Genomic DNA, 27633 nt, shown 5'->3' with positions numbered 1-27633 from the left:
ATTTTCTTCAAACTTTAATTCACTGATGTGTTCTACTAATGTGGCTGCTTTCACTCAATCCACATTGTTCTTGGGGTTTATCTTCCCTTTAAGTTTGAGTAATGGGACATTGTGCACGTCCCAGGTATTTACTTGATGGATCTAGTAATGGGAAAAAGAAGATGCTTCTAAAGCCGATAATTAATCACAACGAATGAATCACCATGGGTATTGCAACAGTAATTTTCTATATGGTTATATTCATAGAAGGCTATTTCGGGGAACCTCTATACAAAATAACAACAACAACAAATAATAACCACCAGTATTACTTCTATTCTAATTGTTACTACTGCTACTACTACTACTACTACTGCCACTGCTACTGCTACTGCTACCACTACTGTTACTACTACCTGAGTATTGTACTATTATTTCTTCTGCTACTACTACTACTATATACTACTACTACTACTACTACTACTACTACTACTGCCACTACTACTACTGCTTCTACTACTATTACTGCTGCTACTTGTCTACCACTACTTCTACTTCTACTACTACTACTACTACTACTACTACTACTACTACTACTACTACTACTACTACTACTACTACTACTACTACTACTACCAATACCACACTGCTAACATTTACAAGATAGTTATAACCAAGAGTACACCTGTGATTACTGTAGATACAGACTACTTCGACCATGAAGGACCAACACATTTCGTTCAGCTGCAGGAGTATTTTCTGCACGTAATGCATCTAATCAATGGGTGCCTTCTGAAAAATAATGTACAAGTCATAGTGGATTCTAATCAAGTCGTAGGAAGACAATTATGTAGGAACAATATAGCTAGGTTTTGTATTCAAATAGATATGTTTCAAGTTGGCTAAGGTGAAGGGAAGAAATAAAGATACAATCAAAAGCTGACTCTGATCCATTTTAATTCAAACTATCTCTGAAGATATAAAAGCCATTTCAAAGTAAGCCAAAATAAGAAGACCATGCTCTCTCCCTCTCTCTTCACACACACACACACACACACACATGAATACACACATGCGCACATACACACACACACACACACCTATATATATATATATATATATATATATATATATATATATATATATGAAGAATTTTATTGCAAAATGAGCTAGGCGCCATTTATAAATATTTCAAAGTATAAGTGCATCATCAGATAGAGCAAAATTAAACCTTTCCAGTAATACCTCACTTGTGACATAACAAGGAATATTCTAAAAGTTTTGATTAAAAATATCCTGATTTTCTTATTATTTTCTCTGTTTTTAGGAACTTTAATCACAAATATCTCAACTTCAATAACAAAAAGGGATTTAGCTCGTTTTTTACATATATATATGTATATATATATATATATATATATATATATATATATATGACACACTCCTGTCTCTCTTTGGTTGCATCCACGTTTTTAAGCTGTGCTTACACGGCCGATCTTTTAAGATTCAAGCTTGACTTGACTAACTTTTGGAGGTGACATGGACACGTTTGAATAGGTCAACGATTTTACGCACAAGATGTCAGCCGAGTCTCTTGGTGACAAATCGAAGAGACGAGTGTCGCATTCAGCTTTTCTCTCCCCAGCCTAAAACCTGAATTGAAATTAAAAAAATGTACATAAGGGCAAGAAAGAAAGGGTAAAAATCTAAAACAAGGGAGCTCATTCAATTTGATGACGCATTTTGAATAGTGACATTGTCATTGCATCATCAAACAGTTTTCCGGACGCTGTAGAAGGTAAAAGTCACAGGGAAATAATAATGCCAAGTGCATCTTAGTGTACTTGCGCAACTATGCAAGCCCTTGAAAAGGTTTTCTGTGTAAAATATTTTCTGCATCCATTTCGCTCCTTTAAACACCATTTTTCATTCATTCTCTGTCATCCTGTTGTTCTCCGACGTCTCATTGCCTCTAATTCTCTCTCCATTCCGCATTCTCCCCCTTTCTGTCCGATATGACTCTTCATATTTCTTACTCTATCTCCTCCCAGTTGTTTATTTTTTTCCGTCCACTGTTTCCTTTCTCAAAAATTGTCCCTAATCGCTGACATGACACATGTGAACAAAACGTCTCTTCGCTCTTTTTTAAAAAATGCAAGTTCTGTTTTTGTATCATCTGTATCATGTGTAATGACGCACATAGAGGGTCTACAGGGTCCCCGGTGATGTATTTCTTTTTTTTTTTTCTTTATTGTGTAACTTTCTTATTTGTTAAGTATTCCGGATAGAATATGATAAGATGTCATAATCATAATCATAATCATAATCATAATCATAATCATAATCATAATCATAATCATAATCATAATCATAATCATAATCATAATCATAACCATAATCATAATCATAATCATAATCATAATCATTATCATAATCATAACAAGGTACGATACAAGGTGCTAGGAATGTATTCCATGGAGAAGTTTGATTTTGATAAGCGCTACTAGAAAGCAAAAAGATAAAATAGTGAAACTTTTCAAATTGAGGAGCCAAATTAAATTAAATTCTTTAAAGGGGTGGTATAGTTCTGATTGAGATGGGGATCCAGATTTTATCATTTAGCGAGATGACAAAAAAAAAAAAAGCCCACTTATATAAAATATGAAAGAGCACCCAATTCAAAGTGGAATTCAAATTTTATGGCTATGTGATGAAATTTGGTTTTGAAATGGCTGAGATATCCAATAACAAAGAGGTTCGAGTAAAATGTTGGTCCCACCTTTTATTAGGAACGCTTTGTTTTACTCTATACTTTCAGATATGTGAGCCATTTTCAAGTTTTTTTTTTTTAAATAAACTTTGAATTCCTATTTGAATTGTACGCTATGCCTTATTTCATATAAGTGGTTTCTAATCATCTCGCAATATGTTAAAAACTGTATCCTCATCTCAACCAACACTACACTATCCCATTAATGCCATGCCTCCTCCGGTGTCTTGGTTTCTTACGTTCTGAGAAGGAATTAAGCAAAAAGAAGAAAAAAAAGGTGAGATGCACTTCGATCAACTTGTTCTTCTCTGAGTATTGTAGCTTTTCCAGATAGACGTTGAAATTTGCTTGAATTTCTCACACTAGGAAATTAAACAAAACGCGTTTACAGTCCATCAACATCATCGAATATTACTACAAGTATGACAAGTGAGATCCTTTATTCTTTTTTTTTTTCATTCAGAGCAATCAAAACCAATCTGTCACAGAAAATGTATAGATGTGTGGTTGTGACAATTTTGAAATGAACTGAGTTGTATCTTAAATTATACGTTATACTATAAATGAAACATTTTGACATAATAGAACGAACGTTTTGTGTCATTTGAAGCATTGAACTTTACCTAAACCAGAAAAAAAAACCTAACTAATAGCCTGAAATACAATGACAGATGGCATAGCCGAGAAAGGATCTTCGTTGCCATGGTTACATGCCATTTCAGACACTGAAAAAAAAAAAACCACCCGATTATCGTAAACACACCCCGTCCCCCAAAGGAGGAAAAAACAAACAGACAAACTCGAGTCCAGGTGAATCTGCCATAGGTGTGAAACAATTTCCCCCGAATGCAACTGATGGTCGAACAACAAAACCAGATGAAACAAAAAACAAATAAAAAATTAACAAACTGTCTGTTATTGCTAAGTGTTGCTAATGCCTGATGTTTGACCTTGACGTTGGAAAGGGCATATAGCACTTTGCCAATAGAAGACTGGAAAATGTGGCAAGATGTGTTGAGTGAGTGATCAGGTCTGCGAGAAACCAGGAAATCATGTAAAACAATCCACCTGCGATCATCCAATGTCCATTGATTGGAGTTGATGACAGCGGAAAGAATCAGATTTAAACAACCATACCTCACGAATCAATTTTACATGAACACTGGAAATTCACCCTTTAGGAACATTTGATTTGGTTATGCTATGTGGATCATATTTTCGAGATCAGGTGCGCTTATGGCGGCGATATACGGCGCTATTTAGTTTGCATCATCGTGATGATGCTAGACGAACGATTAAAGCAATTAGGAACAAAGGTTTGGAGCTTAACGATTTGTCTTGCTTAAAGCTGAACTGGTTATGAGGTCGTGAACAAAGGGTGTGAAAATAATGTTTACTGTAATAATATTTAAATGAAGCTATAATTTCTCCTCCAGGAGAAATCGAAGTAGAAATATTCGACACAGCATACGCGCGACATTTCTTGTCTTTCTTTCTGTTTTTTGCTATTGTTGTTGTTGTTTGTTTTTATCGCCGTCTTCAGATAAAAAAAAATACACACATTACAAGTTGCATATACATTGCATATACGTACAGAAGAAACGGGGGATTGCCCGTTCAGTCATATTTGCAAAATATGCCTGTTTTTCCACAGGGTCCCGCTTCCACAGGGTCCCGTTTTGCTTTTGTTAAAGTTGGATTAATCAGTAAAATATTAGTACTGTATAATTACGTTACAAAATACTTGAGCGGTAAAAAAAAAGAGGGTGACGAAACGAAGATGCATTTCAGAGAAGACAAAATATGTCTTCACTGAGACATCTGTACGCCTTCCTCTTTGTTCTTTTAAGTTTTTCAGTTTCTTAAAGCAAGGATGTTACAACCTATGCGACAGAAGGTTTCTGGATACCTTTTTCAACAATATACTAACATTGTTGGATATAATTATAAGTATTATCTACCGAAAATGCCACTTTTTGTTTCCTTCCTAATGCAGAATTTTTGCTTGCACAAAAGCATGACCACTTATTTGAAATCAGTTATTTTCAATAAAAAGACAAAAACAGAATAAAATTGTGTGCCTTGCTACCAATTTGACAGCTACGATATAATTGTCAATGAAATTAAATGGTAGTGTATAACCATGCAGTCGGAATTTTTCTAGCTCGGCCGAGAAATCATCATCTACAAAACTGACATAATAACTGCACAGTTTTAATGAATTATCACACACACACACACGCGCGCGCGCGCGCGCACACACACATATACGTGCACAGACCTATTTTTTTTCTGCAACTTTGTGAATGATATCGGGCGCCTTTTATATTGACGCTTTACGAATGCTCTTGATCATCATCATCATCATCATCATCATCATCATCATCATCTTCTTCATCACCACCACGCACACTCACACACCCACGCACACCATCAGACATTTACACACACAGATACTCACATACGTCCACGATGTGATCATACAGATGAACGTGCTACTTGAACACAGCTTCACACCCATGATTATGACTGTTCTATTATAACACCATAAATACACATTCATACATAGAAAAGGAATACAACTGTATACTTAATCAGGACGTCATAACTATTACTCCAGGACACGAGTTGTGAATGATTTAATCTTGGTGCATCTATTCATTGTTTTTGAGCCATCACCCTCTCCTCCCCCCCCCCCAAAAAAAAAACAAAACAAAACAAAAAACAAACAAACAAACAAAACAAAACCCACACACATAAGACATACACGCGCGCACACACACAAACTAGCAATAGATATTCAGGCCTACTTGACAGTGCTTGATAGGAGTACCGCGCACACGCACACATGCCCACTAAAAAGTATAAAAAGGTTGTCGACGTACTGTGTCTTTTTGATGTTGTTGTTTCTTGTTTCTGTCTACGCTGCTGTCCTTGCAAGTCGAATGCCGCGAGGCGACTCATGCTCGCTAATTAGTGTTAGAGTTTAATGCATGATTTGACTTTATGACGCTATGGAAACTATAGCATGTAACAGAAGCTTTATTATACGCAAACGCCATACGATCAAGCGGGGAGTCCTACTTCAAGTTCATCCAAAACAAGGCCGTTTTAGCGTGAAGGTTCATGTTAAACCAAACTACCATCGAATACTACTTTCCTTAATATGAAACATACGCGTGCGAGCACACATACATACGAACACACACAAACACGGACACACACAAACACACACACATACACACAAAACAAAGGACATCATACAACTAGAAATGTCGCTATGGCGACTGGGATGCCTCCGCCGTTATTCATGATTCTCCCAATAGGTCCATAGTGCATCTTGACAATGTGTGACGACAGTTTCACATAACTAGCAAAATATCAGAATGACATGTTTGTCAGTAACGTGTTGAGTGTTCACTTTTCTTGAACTAGGTTTACTTGGCTATAGTGTTCAAGAGAGCAGGTATTTTGGGATTTGATGATTTTTACTCGATCTTTGACCATTTTATAAGTTTATGCATTGAGCAATTTCAAAAGTATGGAGAAAAGTGTGATTTAAGCATCAAATAGTAAACGTTTAGCATTTTAACCCGGTCTTTTAACCTTGACCTTTAATCTTTTACCCCATGACTCTAAAATTCTTAAGAGAATCGCTGTCAGGCAGTATATGTATAAATATGTACCAAGTTACATGATGATACCTTGAACCACTTCAAAGATATGGTGGAAGAAGTGAAATTCCACATTTTCACTCGAACTTTGACCTTTGACCTCATGGCCCCAAACTTTCTCTAGAGAATCTTTATGAGTCAATACATGTATACACTAAGTTACAAGAAAACAACTTCTGGCATTGCATAAATATTAGGGTAATAGTGAAATTTTGAGCATTTGACTTAGACCTTTGACCTTTGACCTTGAGCATGTGCAACCAAAAGTTGATACGCACAACTTCGCCCACTCATGCATATACATGCCAAGTTTCATTAGAATACCTCAAACAGTTTTCTAGTTACCCTTTCGACAAATTTATTACGGACGGAAGGACGGACGGACGGACAACCCGAAAACATAATGCCTCCGGCGACACTTTGTGGCAGATGCATAAACATATGGATGGTCCATGGTTAATGAATGTCACTCATCGTAAGTGTGTGCGTGATCGTTTTTTTTAACCACATTTTTTATGATGATGATGACTCTTCTTTATTTCTTTCAATATTTACAACATATACACTTAAAAAAGATGAAATATAACATAATTCACACGTATAACACAGAGGGATGACATAGGTCATCACAGCAAAGTGGTAACAAGTCAGACTTGAAAAAAAAAAAGTCACACTTACAAAAGAACAAGAAAAGAGAAGTGTAGTAAAGTGAAAGAAAAAGGTGTTCCGTAAAAGCCTCAAGGGCTTGCAGTGATGGGATCACCCGACTACAAAGAGTTGGAATCCACAAAAATAAAAGAAAGTGCAACGCTTGTTGGATAAATTATGCAAGTGGTGGATCAAATGTGAAGCAAAGTGAAACTAATATTTGGCGAGGAGAAATATTTTGAGTTGTTTTTTTGAACGTCCTGTTAAATTGTGAATTTCGAATAGTGGAAGGTAGTGAATTCCAAATGACCTTACTCCTGGGAATAAACCTATCAGGATATAAACATTCGAGTTTACCTGACTCTTAGAGAGCCAGTCTTTGTGTTAGGTTGTATTTTGCATAAGCTCCGTTACATTAATTGAGTTTGTTTGTTTGTTTGTTTGTTTCCATCGTTCAGTCTTTATCATTGTGTCTTGTGCACTTGATGTGTAATGTAGATTTGAGAGTTACAAAAAAAAAAGAAACAAAAATGATTTAAACCAAAACCAGCAGGTCCCGGTAAACACTAGATTTAGAAATAACACTATGTCTGTCTTCAGGATTATGTTAAGAGTTTGCTAGTTTAAAAAAAAAAAAAAATGGCTTGTTGAAGTTCAATGGTTCTTGCATCTTAATAATTTCAACCTCATTCAGTCCACTTTGTTTATGCATGAAATACATGCTATCTGTTGCAATGTGGAAAACATGTGCAAGAAAAATCGTTCAGCTCCAAACCTTTGTTCCTAATTGCTTTAATCGTTCGTCTAGCATCATGTTCGTTATGTGCAAGAAAAGTTCGGACAAGTATCGGAGAGGTCCATCAACGAGGAAAGATTTACCACGTGGTAATGCGTTTGTTCTATTTTAGGCCTACATTGTAGCTGGCTTATTGAACAGACAAGCTCAGTTAGTTAATTGACCCGTATTCTGTCCTATTATTATTTATGTGCTACTGCAAATGACGACGATGGTCGAAAATCACAAATTCAAAAAGGTGAGATGTATGACCTTCAAAAGACAGCAAGCATGTATCCCTATATATGACTACGTGTATTCGAGTGTATCGCTACGAAAAAAAAAAATGTGACAATAAAATTTATAATGGGGTACCCATTAATTCTCTACACACCACGCCGAGATGGAATCGACTTCTTCAGTATGATACTCAATATGTAATGTAAGAGATCTTTACTTGAGTGCACAAACTAATTAATAATTCATTTAATACTGCGCGAAATTCTCGTCATTGACAAGTCAAATTCGTTCGTCACACTCGCTGCATTAGTAACAGCAAAAGCATTTTCGTCTCTCAGCGATCATTTCCGTCAAATTTTCCTTAAAATTCATCTCATATCTTTTTCTGTTGTGAATTCTTGGTTATTTCATTTTTTCTGCAACCGTCCCCTTTTTCCACATTTAGGAGTATCATACGCGCACGCGTGCCCACACCACACAAACAAAAACACAGACACAAACATAGACACACACACACACAGACACACACACATGCACACATGCAAACACACCCTAATCAGAGTACGCATGGAGACAACCATTATACATGTACGTCTGTCACACAAACGAAAACAATGATCCACGATTTCCAAGCACATCATGATTAAAGACAATTTTACATTTATTTGTAGTAGAGTTTAAGCCCGTTTTAATGTAAAAAAGGGACACTATGCTTTTTGCCGCTTTCCATGTTGAATAAAGTTTTTTTTTTTTCACACACAAGATGCAATAACATAAAATCAGGAATTAAATTCCAAATGTTGTCATGACATATTTAAAGATTATCATTTATGTTTTTAATGTTCTCTGACTGCCGAATACACAACATTCTATTGTTTTGCATGGAATGCATTAGCAAAATGTTATTTTTTTTTTCTATTGATGTTAGTTGCAAAATACCAGGCATGGAGCTGTGGTGGTAGGTGATTGATTACACAATCATTACGTCACAGTGCTAATATCAATGAATTTAAAAACCCACTTGCCTGTTAACACCACCATCACCACCAACAACGTCATTATCAACAACAACAACAACAACAACAACAACAATGGCGACGACGACGACAACAACAAAAACAACAGTATTCACAATGATATACAGCACAACAGATGATGAAACGTACTCCGATTCAATTGTCTGGCTGTCGTCAGTGTCATCAAATTAATCTGATTACTTGTAGTGAATAATTCATTTTCAAATGTTTTTATAATGTTTTCTCAATTAAAGATGTCGCTTTATAGGACGACATCTTTAGCAAAACATCATCTAGCTTTCAAGAAAGGCATCAAGAGTCATTTTCGCGAGTCTATCGCCAATTCTCAGAGAGAGGTTTGCGATGAATTAGGAGAAATTAAGAAGTTTACCAAGAAGCTGTGGCCACAAGAATAGTCACGTGAACGTTTTCTTTTATCACATGATCCCGTCCGTAAACTTCGAGGTCTCGTCACCATGGTATCAAAGCATACCAGGGAGAGTTGTGGCCATGCGGTATTTCCACTTTGTTGCATGTCCAATTCATTTAGAATTCTCGAATGACACTAATTACTTTAGAATAAGAAAGAGAGAGAAAGAAAGATGGGAAAAAAGTCAAATTAGGATGTCATTACACACTTTTTAGGTTTTGTTATTTTGTGTATGTCTCGCTAATAACACTATAAATGACTGAAAACAATATTGTTTAACGACAGTTTTCAGCAACAGTCTTATCTGGTGGAAAGAGATACGTTCGATACTCTATAAGATTACGAATAGTGTACTGATCATATGCGATGCAACTTACAGTGTGGGTTTAGACAATATCTAATAGATGTGCGAACTTTTTTCTTTACACAGATTTGTTGTACTAATGCTACTGGGCTCCTTAATCACATTTATGGTAGGAACACAGATCCTTTCACTTATCGTGTCCGATTTAAGCTGAAAGTAAACTTAAAGAACTGTGAATCATTAACTAATCTTAATAGCACGTTACGTATACATGACAACATATCATAACGAAACAAAAGAAAGAAATTCGATTTTTATTAAACATGGGACACAATGTATACTCTTTATGATGGAATTAAAAGAAATATCATTTCGTTCTTAAAATCAAGTGAAGAACAATGCAACATAGGGTCTTTCCTTTCACACTGTTGCAATGGACCTACAAGAAATTCCCCCTGAGAGAAGAAAAAACAGGAAATGAATAGCTAGATGAAATTAATTTCCTCTTTCATAAATGACGTCATGGACTAGCTATACGTTGCTCTACTTGACTATACGTCTTTGGCGTCGATACTATGATGGCCTTCATATCCTAATGGCATGTCCTTTCATCCGCCACCAACTGCTAGTAGAATAGGTCAAACCCTGTTAGGAGTGTGCAGATGCACATCAAATGATTGCTTTCATGCAATGATTTCTGTTCCTATAAGTTTGATCGCGAGGTAGGTATTTTCTTGGCCATGGCCCGTTTTGTAGATATCCTTCATGTACGTGGGTAGGCCATGTTCAATCAGAACAAAATATCTGATGATTTTATGACAAGCAATCAACATCAGAACGCCATCAGTGAAAGTGAACGCCATCCCCAAGTTCCCAGTGGCAGCATGGTAAACAAATTTCCAGGTACATACACACAAATCGATAACCCAATCACTAACAGCCCTATAACAACAACAGTAACATGCAGTAGAAACCAGAGATAAATCAATTACATCAACAGCAGTAACAACAAGAATAACACTCACTACCACTGGTACTGCTACCACAGTTAATGCCACCACATGTACGACAATTAACAGAAATAACTTTTGCCAATATTTCTATTATACCGACAGTATTCTCGATTTACTTTATTTTGTCTATATACTACCACTACCACAACCACTACTACTATCACCGGGGCCCCATTTCATAAAAGATGTTAGGATGGCAACTCTTGGTGGAATGACAACTTCCAATAGCAACAGCCAATCAGGAAGCTTGATTCTTGTCGTTACTATGACAATTGTCATTCCAGCATTCTCGTCATAAATATACTTCATATAAGAATGTTCTCACGCAAGTAATACGGTGCGAGAAACGTAAATATTTTATTAATCAGTTATCTTTGTTTAAACATGATATTCAAAATACGTGGAAAATTAATACAGCTATTAATAAAAATACGGAGAAACCGCGTATTACTACAGTCAAATATAATAATTTGGTTATCAATGATGCTACATCCATTTCAAATATCTTCAATCAGTATTTCTCACAAATTGGCAATAATCTTGCTCGCAATATTCCGGATAGTCAAAAGATTTTTTTTTTTTGATTTTTTACAAACTCGTAATCCTAACTCATTGTTTTTTGTTCCCTTAGAGAGAAATGAATTGTTAGATATTGTTCAGAATTTGAAAAACAAGAAAAGTGCCGGGCATGACAGTATTGATAATGTTCTTTTGAAAAATATTATCAATTCTATTGTTGATCCATTAGTACACGTTTTAAATTTGTCTTTGTGTAACGGAGTTGTCCCTGAGGATATGAAAATTTCTAAAGTAATTCCTATCTATAAAAAAGGGGATAGGGAAGATGTTTGCAATTATCGACCTATATCTTTGTTGACTTCTATTTCGAAATTACTTGAAAAAGTTGTTCATTCTAGATTATTGACGTTTTTGGATATTCATAAAATAATTTCTGATTATCAGTTTGGTTTCCGGCAAAACCACAACACATCCCACGCAATACTTACCCTTTTAGATAAAGTTTCAAAAGCTATTGATCAATTTCATCATACAATCGGCGTTTTCCTGGACTACTCCAAGGCCTTTGATACCATTGACCACAATATACTTTTTTTTTATAAATATTCACATTATGGTATCCGAGGAAAGGCCTTGGAGTGGTTCAGGAGTTACCTTTCTAACCGTAAGCAATTTGTTTATGTTAATGGACATACATCTGTCATGCCAAATGTTAATTGTGGAGTGCCTCAAGGAAGTTTGCTTGGACCTCTTTTATTTATCCTTTACATTAACGACATGCCGAATTCATCAAGTATTCTTTCCTTTCTATTATTTGCTGATGATTCTAATGTTTGTTTTTTTTTGTCACATTCTGATCCTAATATGTTAATTGATGTTTTAAATGTGGAATGGGATAAATTGCTTCAATGGATAAGAGCAAATAAATTGTCCATAAATATAAAAAAAAACTAAATGTATGATTTTTAGTAACTTTTTAGAAAATGTACCTAGGAAAGTATATCTGAATGCAACAGTTATCGAAGAAGTTTCTTCAATCAAATTCTTAGGTTTGATTATTGACCGTAAACTTACTTGGAATTTACATATTGATTCCATAAGCCGTATCATTTCAAGAAATATAGGTGTTATAAATAAAGTTAAATTTTGTTTGCCCAAAAATGTTCTTTTAATGTTATATTCATCTCTGATCTTACCTTATTTGAATTATGGTATACTCGCCTGGGGAAACACACATTCTTCTCATTTGGAAAGACTACTTTTGTTACAGAAAAAAGCTCTTCGCATTATTTGCAATGAATCGTGGAGAAGTCATACTGATGTGTTATTTCATGAAAACAAAATCTTTAAAGTTAAGGATTTGTATTTTTTACACCTAGGACAATTCATGTACAAACTTACCAATAATTCTCTCCCATTTGTGTTTGACTCCATGTTCACTAAAAATAGATCTGTTCATTTGTATCCTACCCCGCAATCCAACTCATTTCATTGCCATTAACCAGGACTATGTTTGCTAAATCTATGTTTTCTTTTACTGGCCCCAAATTTTGGAACACTCTCGATAATAGTATGAAATAAGTTCTAAGTTTAAACACATTCACATTTAAACTGAAGAAGTTATTCATAAATTCTTATATAGTTGAATGAGTTATATTTTAATTAGCCTTAATTTTGAGCTCTCTTTTATATTCGTTATACTCATTCTTTTCTTTTGTCTATTCCTTTCCTACATTATGTACATATACCTCGGTGATCCACCGCACAATGTGCCTCGCGTGTGCTGGTATAGACCTTTCATCTCTTCTCCTTTCTCGCCTTTCCATGTCATCTTGTCTCTTTCTGTTTCTTCTTTCAAAATAATTTCCTCTTTTCCTCTTTTTCCTTTACTGTGTTTTGTTTTTTTCTCTCTTTCTCTTTACAAGAGAGGTTGCTTGTGCTTGTTTGTCCGTCTGTTTGTTTGTTTGTTTATATGTATAGGTCTGTATGTGTTGTACACCTTTTGTATTATGTCTAGCTAATTGCTTTTTGATGTTATTTAGTCTTTTTGTCCACGAGGAGACTGCAAAATACAAGCTTAGCTTTTTAGCATGTCTCCTCCATTTCCTGCAACTTTATTTTCAATTCAATTTTCATCGTTTACTTTGCTTTTGTGATGCGCAGTATTGTCAACTTCACGTATTTTTCTTTGTTACTACATTGCATTGATATTGTGTTATTTTGTGTATGAAAATGTTGTTGGAAATGAAATAAATGAAATGAAATGAAATGAAGAGTTGCTATCATATCAACTTTTTATGAAATGGGGCCCAGATCACTACTGCTACAACTACCACTACCAATTCTACTACGACTACCATTACTACTGCTACTATCATTGTGGCATTTTTTTCAATTTCACTTCTAATACCAGTACCACCACCTCCTACTCCTGTTCCTCCTCCTACGAGGTCCTACTTCCACTACTTTATTTTCATTATTATTATTATTGTTGTTATTATTATTGTTATCATTACTACTACTACTACTACTACTACTACTACTACTACTACTACTTAACTACTACTGCTACTGCTACTACTACTACTACTACTACTACTACAACTACTACTACTACTACTACTACTACTACTACTACTACTACTACTACTACTACTACTACTTAACTACTACTGCTACTGCTGCTGCTACTACTACTACTACTACTACTACTACTACTACTACTACTACTACTACTACTACTACTACTACAACTACTACCACACCTACCGGCATAACTACCGCTATCACCGACACTACTGCTACTACCACTCTTTCTCGAACTATCACATCTACGACTGCTGCTGCTGCTGCAAGAACTGTATTTTCTACTTAATATTACAGTTGTTTTCTTGCATGTTTACTTGCAATGTGATGCGCTGTGGATTGTTATTGTTATCCATGTAAAAGCTTACTCTATAGTTTGATGAAAATCAGTTATGATAGTGAACATCGCCTGGTAACCCTTTCGCGATTGAGTCTTTAATTCTTTTCTGTGCACCTATGTGAACAGGGTTCGGTCTTCTCGAGTCCGGAATGGTGTCTCGGAAGAACGAGGTCAACATCATGGTCAAGAACGCTGTCGATGTCATTTTCGGAGGCCTGACCTACTGGATGTTCGGCTACGGCTTCAGCTTCGGCGTCGACGAGGGCACGAATAAATTTTGTGGTAAGACGCCCTGATGGGTGAAAGGAAAGCTTGATATTACGTCCCTATTCCATGATATGCTTGGTAATCTTTATTTCACGCAGCAAACAGGAAGTTATGATATTATATGTATATATATTATGTATATTCTTGTTCAGTCCTAATAAGCATATGAATTTAATAATGATAATGAGTTTAGTCCTTTTTTGGTACTATCCCCTTTTCTGCTTTTTTTTTTGCCAGCCAAATGTTCCGAATGTTGTTTCAACTAAGCAACATGGTTGGTATATAGGTACTATATCGGCCTAGTCGATGCATAATAAACACCTCTTCTGCTATATCTGTCTACTGTCTCGTAAATCTCGAATTGATATACATGTACATAATCACACATCTTTATCAAAGCAATCTGGATGTCTATACAGATATCATAGTTTGTTTGTATGACTTGTGGATGGCTGTATAGGTGTTGGACACTTCTTCACCGATTCCGTCGACGAGGACGAACTTGGGTGGATCTTCGCTCAGTTTGTATTCCAGGCCTCTTTTGCTACAACGGCTACCACCATTGTTTCCGGTAAGAGGACCACTTTGATACAGAATTCATTCAATCTTCTAAATGCCGCCGTCTTCTAGGTGGTCATTATTAGCTTCCGAACTTTGATGCTTCTGCACACTAATTAGGTAGGGTAGATGAGTTATGTGTGGAGAATGCTATCGCAATCTTTCACCCGTTCCCGCTATGCAATTCATTTTTCACATATCTCTAATCAGTTGTATCTACGGTTGAAGTGAGACCCTGTTATAACAGGTCCTTTCAAACCAGTGTTACCGTGACAACGTCCGATATTTTTTGTTGGTTGGTTGGTTTGTTTGCCTTTACCCGATGAAATGTTGCCCGGACGTTGTCACTGTAACTCTTGCATTTGATTCTAGTCAGCTATAAAGGGTAATTACCCCGAAGTTACCCTGACATTATTATAAAGGGTTATTACCCCGAGGTTACCCTGAACTTCCTTTGTACACATTTGGTATTTCTGCTATTGTACACTGCATCTGACTTGTACCTCGCTCGGGTGATCACGCAACTCTCAAGAAGTCTTGTGCCGCGGACATTGTTTTCTTTGTTTTTGTTTTTGTTTTTGTTTTGTTTTTGCTTTTTGTTTTTTACTTTTTGGCGTTTATTTTTCTCCAATTCACAAATTGTCATTCCTTTGATTACATATACCAAGTAAGAAATATTCTCACATGCGATTCCTCATATTTCACATGTTTTATTGTCTTATAAGCTGTGCTTGACAATTCATCCATGCTTTTGTATTGTGATGTTTATGTTTTATGTATTTGTTGAAATGTGGAATGTGGAACAATAAAAAAAAAAACAACAACAACAAAACATTACCCCGACAACCCTTCTGTTAACACGCATGCGCCACAGTCCAAACAGAATGGCACACCGCTCGCCGATCACATGCATGAACTGTAACCACACCCTCTTTGCCCATGAACGGGTATACAATGTAGTTGTTTTGGAAACCTACCCGGAGAAGGCTTGTCGGTGTGATTGTTGGTTTAAAACTGTACTCCTCCCTCCTGCGGTTTTATTGTGCAACGCAAGGAATTTTGCTCTCCGGACGTTGTCCCATTGTTGTTGGGGTAAAGGCTATTATAGTAATGGATGGATGAGCAAGGATGTCTTCAATTGACGCCCAATCTCTTTGCTGATACCACGCCCTCATGCGTTCGTACTTGCCACGCCTTCCTACGTCATCACATGCTGGCTTCAAAGGGGTCCCTCTCATGGTGCGGATTATGTAAAACTCCTGAGAAATGAATCCTTGATTAACGGCTAATTTTCAATGTGGCGTTTAGAGAGAATAACGGTTGAGTGAGCAAACTGCGGGCAGTAATACGTATAAGTGAGCGCTAATCGTTTTTGCTCATCCATTCGAACTTGCCTAGGATTACACGCAGTCAATCCTTACATCAGTCACAAAAATCCATTTGGGATACACACTTATCTCCTCATTTCAAGTCACCCCTTTTCACTTGTATGACATTAAAATACATAAGATACACATGTGATTTGGTAGGCCTACATGTTTCTCTTTAATTTGATTAGAATACGAAAATACTGGAAAGAGAAGGGAACAAGTGAGGGAGAGATAGATAGACAGATAGACAGACTGATAGACAGAGAGGGAGAAAGAGGAGAGAGGGAGGAAGAGGCAGATCGAGTAACAGAAAGTAATAAGTTTCATTTTCACAACAGACACACACACATAGTGTCAGCAACCTATGCCCATATGATATATGAATTTGAATTACTGAAACTGCACTGATCTTACACTCAAGACACAGGGAACAGTTCAGCACGTTTATTTACATATTTCACTTGACATATATCTGTCTATATTCTAAGGACAAAAAAAGAAGAAAAAATAAAGGATAGCTAATATTATGACATAAGCGGAACCACAAAAGCAGAGCTTGTAACAGCGGGTTCCAGGAAAAAAAAAATAACAATGTAAATTCGTTTTGCAATGGAGATAGGACACAAAGTACTATTGAAAAAACTATAATATATGAAAGGTAAAATAGCAGCTGGAAATAGCAAGCTACAAAGGGCAGAAAAAGTAAAAGAAAAGAGAATATGACTACAAAGAAAATGTAAAAAAGTAATGCCAAGATATACTATGGATAAACAAGGCACGTTAACAAGTTAGGTCCATTTATCATAATCTGTTTTCAGCAGTTATCAGGGCAAAGTGCATATACCCCCCCCCCCTACACACACACACACAGGTTACAGTAAATGTTCAATTTACCTTTTTAGTACATTGTTACCTTTTTATGCAGCTTGCGCAATTGTCCTTCATTCATAAAACCTAATAAAAAGCAATTTCTCATCAAACAATAAGTACTACTACCACGTTGCGACCTTACAGCGATAGGTAATTTTATGGCAGCTGGAATCAACCTTCAGCGTGTAAATTAAACTGTAAAAAAACACAGAATAACAACAATACAGTATTACACAGTACATGCAATATTTTCGATGCATTGAGGTTGTGTTTTTTTTTTTTTTTTTTTTGTTTTCTTCGCCACAGCCTTTCCTGAGCTTGTATTGAACGCATGGATAATCGCGACCTCGTTCACACGTTAAGTCCACTTGACTTGAAAAAAAAAAAACCACCAACAACAACAAAACAAAAGCATGCATGGTTATTTGGGAAAGAAAAAAAGACTATAGGGTCTATAGGCATTTGCGTTGAGAAACTTGATACGGCTACGCTTTTTGTTCGAACGTTTTCGAACAAAACAATTTAAGTTGCTATACTACTCTTTAAGGAATAGAAACATTGTATGTAACTTACGTTGTTATTCAGGGTATATGCAAAAAGCAACATTTGCTATCCTATCTTTTTTTTTACACAGTTTATACGATATATTTCTGTATACCCTTGAAATTAAGTGCACATGTTTGACTCTTTCGGGTAGTAGTATGGCAGTTGACACAGCTTGTCCGTATGTGCGATAGAAACTTTGCTATAATGTTAACTTTTAGGCAATGTCTAAAATCCTGGTGCACGAGATAACCCTTGTTCGTTAGAGATTTAGTATAATTGTACATTTGACATTGTTTAATTTGATACACATCAATTTCCCCATTAGTTTCATCATGTACAGCCTATAAATCTTATTCTCACCTTGTAATAAAGTAGCAATAACAAACGTTGGGCGTCATTGCCGCTAGATACGGAGGAAATTTGATTGGAAAGGTTAATGCGTTCCTCCAACTATAGCAAACAAATCAATTCATTTGTGTCTCGGACACAGCGCTCTGGCGAAGGTTGCGTTTATCGAACGCTTTGCCTGTTAACTTTTGAATGACAGTCGCAGCTACGTTATATTTCTTTGTTTCCAACGAATAGCAATCTGTACAAGTTGGAGCTTCTATTGTTTTCACTAGTCTATAGAAGAACCTTGGTCTTTTGACAATTTTCCTGCAGGAAAGTTACGACTGTGCGCAAGGCCTGATTAAACAATTGGCCCTTTCTACATACGATCTGTAGCGTCGTTGGACCTTATAATTATGAATAGTTGAGCATTCTGAGGCAGTCTGTGTTTGTTGTAAAAGAGAAAATCACCAAATCGCTGCCCTGATAATAAGGACGTCGTCGTCGTGTGTTTGTGTGTGTATGTTTTTTTTTTTAATTATATACTGCCTTAAATATTCAAGTATTCGCTCACTTTGTTCATATCTTTATTATTTTGTTGTTTTTTTTTTACACCTACTCCCCTCGACTGTCTTATAACATGTCCAGAAAATGTAGTGCTTACGTATTAGTATTGAAATAATGAATCGTACATTAATTCTATCCATACCTATCTTACATAAACTACGCATATCTCTCACTCAAAAAGCCCAAAACAAAACCAAAACAGAAAGAATGTAGCATACAACGCTTGAAAGATTCCATGGTCGTGTTATACAATCCACTTCACCACCAGCACTTAAATTATATCTTTTAATTTATTTTTCCTTTTTGCCCATATGCGTTTTTAATGAGCATCTGAGTTAATTTCAGAAATTTCAAATTGACATGTGAAGGCAACAGCTATTTATCGTTTACATCGTCCTTGGCATTTAGTAAATTTGATGAAATCACACTTTGCTAATAGGGACTTTTCGATTTGCACGTTGAGCCAGGCGTCACCCTGTTCTGACGTAGTTTTTACGTACTGCGCATGCGCGAGTGTCGACCCTCGGCTCATCGCACAAATTTCGAACGCGTTAACCCCGGTTATCACCGTCCACCCAAATCGGTTGCGCCGCGCTCAACCCACCTTGCTATGACGTCACACTCCTCTCGGGTATCGTGCGAAAGAGCACGATGACTCTCGGGAAATCCGTGCTCAGTTCACCGGTTTTCCTTTTTCTTTCGAGAGAATATTTATATTCTAATTACATGAAAGCTTATGATCTTGATACGTCACAGCAGCAGCGCTGACATACAAACTACAGCCTCTGGTACCTACTTTATTTGCCCGTTTTCACTACTTCGCACTTTGCAACTGCCTACCGTAGTCCCACACATGCACTTACACGTAATGCTGTACGCAAACAGATCTTGGTGCTTTTGGCCTAGCTAGTGCAGCAGTGCATTTGCCTAGTAGTCTTACCATGCATCATGTTTTAAAATCCACATAATTCCTCCCAGGATACGCATCTAGTCAAAGTCAAAATAAATATTACAGGTACAGAAACGAGTCACAAATTCCGCATATATACACGCAAGGCACAGGTTGCCTCCTGCACACGCCACGAGATGTGACGCCGGCGCCCGAAATCGAAATGTGTTTTAGCAGCGGGTCAACGTACAGACGTGACGCCTTGACGTACGGTTGCGCTCGGCGGCACGTCCTTCTCGTTCACCCAATCGAAAACTCCCTAATATCACGGAGGTCATACCTCCGTGGGCGGTGAGTTGGCTCAGTCGGTAGCACGTCTGCCTCACGATCACGCGGCCCGGGTTCGAACCCGAGTCTGGACTGAGCAATGTTGTGTGTAAACATACCGTCCCCTCTAGCAAGAGGCAAAACACTCTGTCCCTCGGATAGGACATAAAATGGAGGTCCCGTGTATGAGAGAGTCACAACTCATGCACGTAAAAGATCCCGCTTCATTCATTCATCGCAAAGAGCAGGGTGTTTAACCCGGTGAAGTGGTCCCACCTCACATCCAACTGGACCCCATGGAAGACCAGCTTAACGTAGCTGAATATGGGCTATCCAGCCATCTTCTTATGCCCCAGTCACATATAAACACGGATGCTCAAGGATCTACACGGTGATCCGGGGAAATCCGGGGACGTCCGGGGAGATCCGGGGACATCCAGGATTTTGGTATGACTGCACACACGGTATCAACACGGCAGCTACACGGATTAGGCCGGAAGAGCGCGGCGTCTACACGGACAAACACGGCATCTACACGGATCAATACGGCATATACACGGCAGCCACACGGACCACCCCGGATTGCTCTGCCAACACGGCAATCCCCGGATGACGCCGGATGTTTTTGACCTCCAAAAGTTGCCGTGTTGGCCTCCCGGCGTCAACACGGATCTCTCCCCGGATCAGATCCGGGGTGGTCCGGGGTGATCCGGGATGTCTATGTGACTGGGGCAATGAACAAACAGACAAACCTCAGATTGATTCGGAAGACAGGCCCAATCACGGCTTTGTGTCAGCGGTGTTTATACCTTCGTAGGTGGCGCCTTACCCTCCTTCCTTCGACATGGTGCTCTCGGAAAGGAGCTACGAATGACCTATATAGCCCCTTCTATCATTCCAACAAGTGCATCGTCTAGCTCTGGAGCGATTCTGCCAATCAGTAATATTGAACTGCTCGAACTGCTCGAATGAAAATATCTGAATTACAATAATGAATAGGCTTATTTTCTTTCTTAAATCAGGTTTGTTTGATAAAAATCGTTTCACATGTTTAAGTTCAACAGCAATCAGTTATTATCAAGTAACTGTAATTAAAGTGTTATCTATGGTCGAAAGATTTTATGAAACGATTTACAATTCCATACACACACACACACACACACATACACACATGCATATATATATATATATATATATATATATATATATATATATATATATATATAATATATACATAAATATACTTTTTCATCATGTACAGCCTATAAATCTTATTCTTTTATAAGATTATAAGGCTGTGCCGTATATATATATATATATATATATATATATATATATATATATATATATACATACATAATGTATATAAGTGTTACCAAGGAGATGGTGGAAATATTGTATTTGCAAAACTCCATGCACGTTGTATCTCACACGGCAAAATACGGTTCGTTTTTGCTGAATTTTGATTTGACAGTTAGATTTAAGCAAGATTTCAAATAATCAAAAAGGCTTCTCTTATTTTACGTTTTCATTTTGTATTTTTGTGGTCAATTCTTTTCTCTCTGACAAAATGCACCAGTCTATAGTGAAAAGGATTTCGAGCTATGAAGAATTTGTGGATTATGGCTTATATGTCAATGAGTACGTACTGCTTGCCTGTAAACAAATTTAATGCCATGACAGATTAGGAAACAACCGTCAGCATGTTCAGTTGAATTTTGTCTGATGATTGATGACTGTTAAAGCCGCCCAGGATAAGCTACAGTATCAGACTGGGTTACGTATTTGACATAGCGCGAATAGCTGCAAGTTTACATATATATAAATGAATGCTATATATCATTGTCGATATTTTCTTTCATATAGACTTCCAACCATTTATTTCGCAAAGTCGAGTTGGAAAAAAAAAGTCTGTTTGGACAATAACATCAAGGCCAAAAACCACGCTCACGCACACATTTGATACACCACATAGATGCACGCACGCTCATCACCTGTTCACATACTCGCGTTGAAAAGGTTATGACTTGTGCTTGAAAGGTGCTGTTGTTGTAAAACTTGCCTATTTGATTGTCTGATGCAGAATGTTGTTATCAATGATGGGTGCAGCTGTTTTTTAACCGAATCGTCGCCGGTGTAACTATACACTCTTGATAGAATCACGGAGCGAGTAGCTATACATGATACAATCTTCTCATGCTTCCCACAACAGGAATAGAGCAAAAGAATAATGATCACCCTACAAATCTTGTTTATTTCTACATCTTTTTCGCACAAAGAAAGACATGCATTCTGTGATCATGCCCTATTACCCATTCCTCGCCTTCACGACATATCAATTTCCCGTTTATCCACGTTGCTTGGCAACCCTCATCACTCAGATTATGAAATTTTGTTAGATGCATCACAGCTGCCTCGGAGGTCAATTTTATTTCGTTAAATAAGCCTTTTTGGAATGCCGCATCTACTTTTATAGGCTACCCATTTCACACACTTGTTATTTGTCAAGCTTATAGATAGTGGATGGGGACGTAATTGCTTAAATAAATTGTTGTCATTGACCTATATTTTTAGCCAGGCGGCCGAAACAAGGAAATTTCCGCTATTTCGTTTCTTTCTTTTTTAGCACCAAGTTGTGTTGATGAATAGCATGAACAAAATATGAATAGCATTATATATAACAATTTATTCGAATAAAAAGGGGATATCTTTAGAGGCTACTGAATAAAAGGGAAAAGGGGATATCTTTAGAGGCTACTGAATAAAAGGGAAAAAGAGGAGCAGAGATATATTGTGCGAGAAGTTATCTAAGTAGGTAAAGAAAAGAATTTTGTCTGCACTTGCATTGGTGAGGTTTCATGAAGAAGAAACAAAATCTTGCCTGAAGGGTATCATCTTCATCATCATCACTATCATTACCATTATCATCGTCATCATTATCATCATCATCATCATCATCATCACTATCATTACCATTATCATCGTCATCATTATCATCATCATCATCATCATCATTATCATCATCTTTATCATCTTCATCGTCACCATCAAGGTATCATCATCGATGACGTCATCATGAATATAGCCGTTGCCATGAGAGCATTGGAAGTAGGTGTAGATATTTTAGAATCATTGTGAGTACGTTACCCTTTATTAAGGGCAATCGGTCCTTTTCTTCCGAAAGGGGATCACGTGACTTGCGTAGTGACGTAGTGTTTAAAGGTTTCCATGGTAGTGGAATCTTTAGTGATAGACACTTTCAAGGTACAATATGTATTTTTTTTTCTTGAATTTAAGTATGGTCCTGATGCTTGAAACCTGAGAGTAAGTACCCTAAAACACTATCTTTAAGCTAGTGTTGTATTGGATATTCTCTTTCATAAATGTATGACATTCTAAGTATGTTGCTAAGAATAGATCATACTGTCAAAGTCTCGTGGCAGACACACTAGTACATGTATGTGTCAGGGAAAAAAGGTAAAAGACAAGAGGAAAAAAAAGGACAAACCTGAAATCAATGCGAATCATATTCTATTCATTTAGGTTTGCACCGCTGATAGTGTCGATTGCAGGTGATTTGACCTACTAAAGCGCAGGATGATGTCTTCTGTAGCCCAACTCACTTAACCAATGTCAAACTCAGCCAGATTGTTATGACGTTAACAGCAATGCCATCGAACTTTTCCTCTTCAAGGCGACAATAGATTTCACACTCTCTTTCCATCTCCCCCTTAATAGTTTTCAATCTACAGCCATCTTTTTGACAGCTATCTTTTTTTCTTTGACCTCTTCTTCTCTCCCTCTCTTTCTCCCCGTCTCGCTCCCTCCGTTTCGATTCCATGACACATTTGCTCCTGCAACAATACAATTGCTCCCAAAAAATGTCTACACGCTAAGCCAAACATAATATCTACCCACAAACATAACGCTATAACCCTAATCTCAATCCTCACATCAAACTAAACCTGAAACACTATCACACCCCTAATCCTAGGTCCTTAGAGGAAAAAAGAATGAAACAATTGTCGCAGGAGCAAATATCGTGCCATCCTCCATTTCATAATAGCATATCTCCCTCTCTAATCACGTCTCTCTAACCATCTCTCTGACCGCTTCTCTTTCAGCATCTCTCCCCCACCCAACCTATCTCAATCTCATTTTCCAGCCTTTTGATTTATTCGATGGTATGGGTTTACTTATTTCCTATGTTACATCAGTCTACATGAAGACAGAGTCAAAATACTCAAAAGTTAGGCAGCTCACCACAAGCTCTGCTTTTTGAGGTTCTGCCTTCCTTGTACAACTTTATGTATGTGATTTACAACATGAAAAGATGGAAACTAAATGTTTACAAACTTGAAACTTGAAAAGGTGCTGCAGTACCAAACCTATGTTACCTGATACCTCAGTGGAGTCAATCCTTTGTCATTTAATTTTGATTTCAAATAATGTGACATTCAAGACTGAATCAACTTTCTACATACAACAGCATAGTCCTACCATTAACCCTTCTCCTGCCATAGCTATAGGCTGTAGCCTGACAATGACGATTCAATCCTGTCAGGTTGGTAATATCATAGAAAAATCATTCTGAGTTGTACATACAAACTATCGCTGACACTTCTATAGACACGGGAGTGAAACAGAAAACTACACTGGAAAACTTATTGAATGAAGAGTAGATAAACGTTGAATTCAAACATCTTCAAATGACGCAAAAACGGTGAAGTCTACCGAAACAGGCTTTACCTAAAGATATTAATTCCACTATATAAATCCTATGGCTCCTAAAATGGCATCATGTACCGTTTACAGGAAATGAGCAATTCTTTGGAACATCTCACTTTTTTCCCTCTGAGGTTCCCGTGGTTGTCATGACAACATAGACATCCAAGATTTCTCACACTTGAAATGGTAGAGAAACAAATGCCATGTTCTACGCTTCAGCTCCGCCTTTCGTATACTCTTTGCTAAATTTGCATCTGCACCGTCGCCAAAAGATTGTGCTTCCCAGCATGTACACTACAATGCTGTATGGACCATTTGGCGGTTCGAAAGCATCCAGAGATTTTGCTTCGTCAATGTGTGAATATAAGTCTTGAAATGTCTAATATTCTGGCGGCATGTTTGAACCAGGGTTTCCCAATACCTCGAGCATTTTTGAAGACAGTTATATTTCTTCCGACCCAAAAATACATTTCCATCCATATTATGATGAAATACGATGACTATTGAAACTGTACATAGGAGTATACTCTGGTCAAACATAAGAATTTCCTTGACTATAATCAGGTAGGATTGGTATTGATCGAGAGAGTTATTACCCTAAACCATTTTTTTTTTTAACTAGACTTGTGTTGGAATCCTGGAGAGAATACCCCACCCATGTTATTATGGAGATTAGCGGTGAACTTAATGGAGCTTAGATGATGCTGCTGCGATGACCTTCATGAATAATACCTTGAAAGTCAAGGACGTCACTCCCACTTGTCGATTCCAAATCACCACTCAGCGGATGTTCCCTGTCAGGTTCTGCTTGCTTCCATCGGGGATCGATCATCAGGAAAACATTGCATCAAGCTGATACATGACACTTCACTCATCCCCAAATGTGGGTTTAAAATTCACTACTTTATGGATAAAAGAAAAATAATCCATCTTTTTCGGTGATTTATTACCCCATCGACAATGTTCCATTTGTCAGTACCCATATATGTATACTTATGTTTTATGTGAGAAAAAATGTATTTACAAGTTCTGTTGGAGATGAAAAAATGAATGAATGAATGAATGAATGAATGAATATAAATGAATGAATGAATGAATGAATGAATGAATGAATGAATGAATGAATGAATGAATGAATGAATGAATGAATGAATGAATAAATGAATGAATGAATACATTAGTAGCACTTATAAATATGTAACGTTTAACTTTGATATATGCAATTTTTGCTAGGCTGTAGCTCGTCACATATTTTCACACTTACTGTTGCCCCTCTGTTAGACTGCAATACTTCTCTTTGAGGAACATCTCATTTTGATATTGCCATGGAAACTATTATGTTTTTGTTGTTTCTTGTGTTTGTGATGTAATGTATTTTGTTAGGCAGCTCACCACAAGCTCTGCTTTTTTGAGGTTCTGCCTTCCTTGTACAATCTTAGGTATGTGATATACAACATGAAAAAGGTGGAAAATAAATGTTTTACAAACTTGAACTTGAACTTGAATGAATGAATGAATGAATGAATGAATGAATGAATGAATGAATGAATGAATGAATGAATGAATGAATGAATGAATGAATGAATGAATGAATCCAGTGATACTAGGACGCAAGATTAGGACGGCATTGTAGGAAGGATATGTTTGATAGATGTTGTTTCTTTGTTACATCTAGGAAAAAGACTGCCATCATGCTTGTTATCTATTCACCTGACTTGGCGGGAAGAACTGTCAAAATGAGAAAATATGATAAACAGTCTATACATTGAGGTAGAAAACTTTCATCAGTTGGGGAGATCATGCAATACACCGAGGGGTCTGCCTGCTTATCATCCCTTGAAAGATATCTTGCATGATTGAAGCGCGACGTGCAATGTGCCTATTTCCTGTTGTTCTTACACAGTCCCAAATGATTTTTTTAATGCATTGTATTAAAAAGTAAACTGTCAACGTAATCCTCAAAGAAATTGACTCTGACATGCACATTTTCCGTCAGACATCCCAATACACATCCAGTTAGTATAACAAAAGTCTGGCGATGCTTTGGAAATCACATTTCTGTCACAATTTCCACCACTCTTGGGGGGATATCAAATTTGCGCATCGGAGGTTCTTCATTATAAAGATGTATGAACATCTCATCCGTGTGACTGGGCATCACACGTTATAGGTACATGTAGGTGACCATGAGGCTGCCAGGTATCTATGCAGTCCGTCCGTCAAGGCCTCGAGTTGAAGGATAAATCTGGCACACACACTTTTCTGTTTATCATTATACATACCAGACTTAAAACCATTTATCTGTGCAGCTGCCTTATTTGTTTTTCTTATCCTGTAGTGACAGGTATTTGAAGGCTGCGATATTGTTGACATATGCGTTGCCATTTTCATTCTTTTAATAATCACATCAAGATAACAACAACAATGACTGTGTTTCACCTCTTCTTTTAATTTAGTTGTTTGTTGGATTCAAGAACAATTTCAGTGCTTATATCTTTTATCATCATTTTATCATATTTATTGTTATGTGACCACAATTACAGATGTTTTATAGATATCATTTTATTATTGTTTTATCATTACATGTATTACCATTCCTAATGTAATAATCAAGTTTAAGATGATCTTCATTATTACGATGTCTTTATTTCAAGGATTAGTCCTAAATATAGTTGGTTAAAAGATTGGTTTGTCCGACGAATTCGGCAGAGGGCATCAAATTATTATTTACGATGCATGTCTTTTGCACCTATTCCAGCTTTGTTCCTTTCTTTTCAAAGTCATAGACTAAAAGATACAAGTAATGAAAAACATTCCAAGCCAAGTCAATGTTCCATCAACTTTAATACCCGAGCAAACATCTTGTTAGAGTGACAAGAACAAGGCG

The 27633-nt window shown here is 36.9% G+C and overlaps 1 protein-coding gene across 1 annotated transcript in view; it reads left to right on the top strand.

Moving 5' to 3' along the window:
• Positions 1-27633, top strand: part of LOC140231247 (putative ammonium transporter 2) — a 48033-nt gene that overhangs the window by 1469 nt on the left and 18931 nt on the right. Inside the window, exons 2-3 of the mRNA XM_072311395.1 lie at positions 14421-14576; positions 15022-15132. Of these exons, the coding sequence (XP_072167496.1) occupies positions 14421-14576; positions 15022-15132 (267 nt within the window). The remainder of the gene's footprint in view (positions 1-14420; positions 14577-15021; positions 15133-27633) is intronic.

Source organism: Diadema setosum, chromosome 7 (assembly GCF_964275005.1).
Source record: "Diadema setosum chromosome 7, eeDiaSeto1, whole genome shotgun sequence".
Lineage (NCBI taxonomy): Eukaryota > Metazoa > Echinodermata > Echinoidea > Diadematoida > Diadematidae > Diadema > Diadema setosum.
The sequence above is the reverse complement of the archived record's forward strand: the minus strand, read 5'-3'. Positions and strand labels throughout refer to the sequence as shown.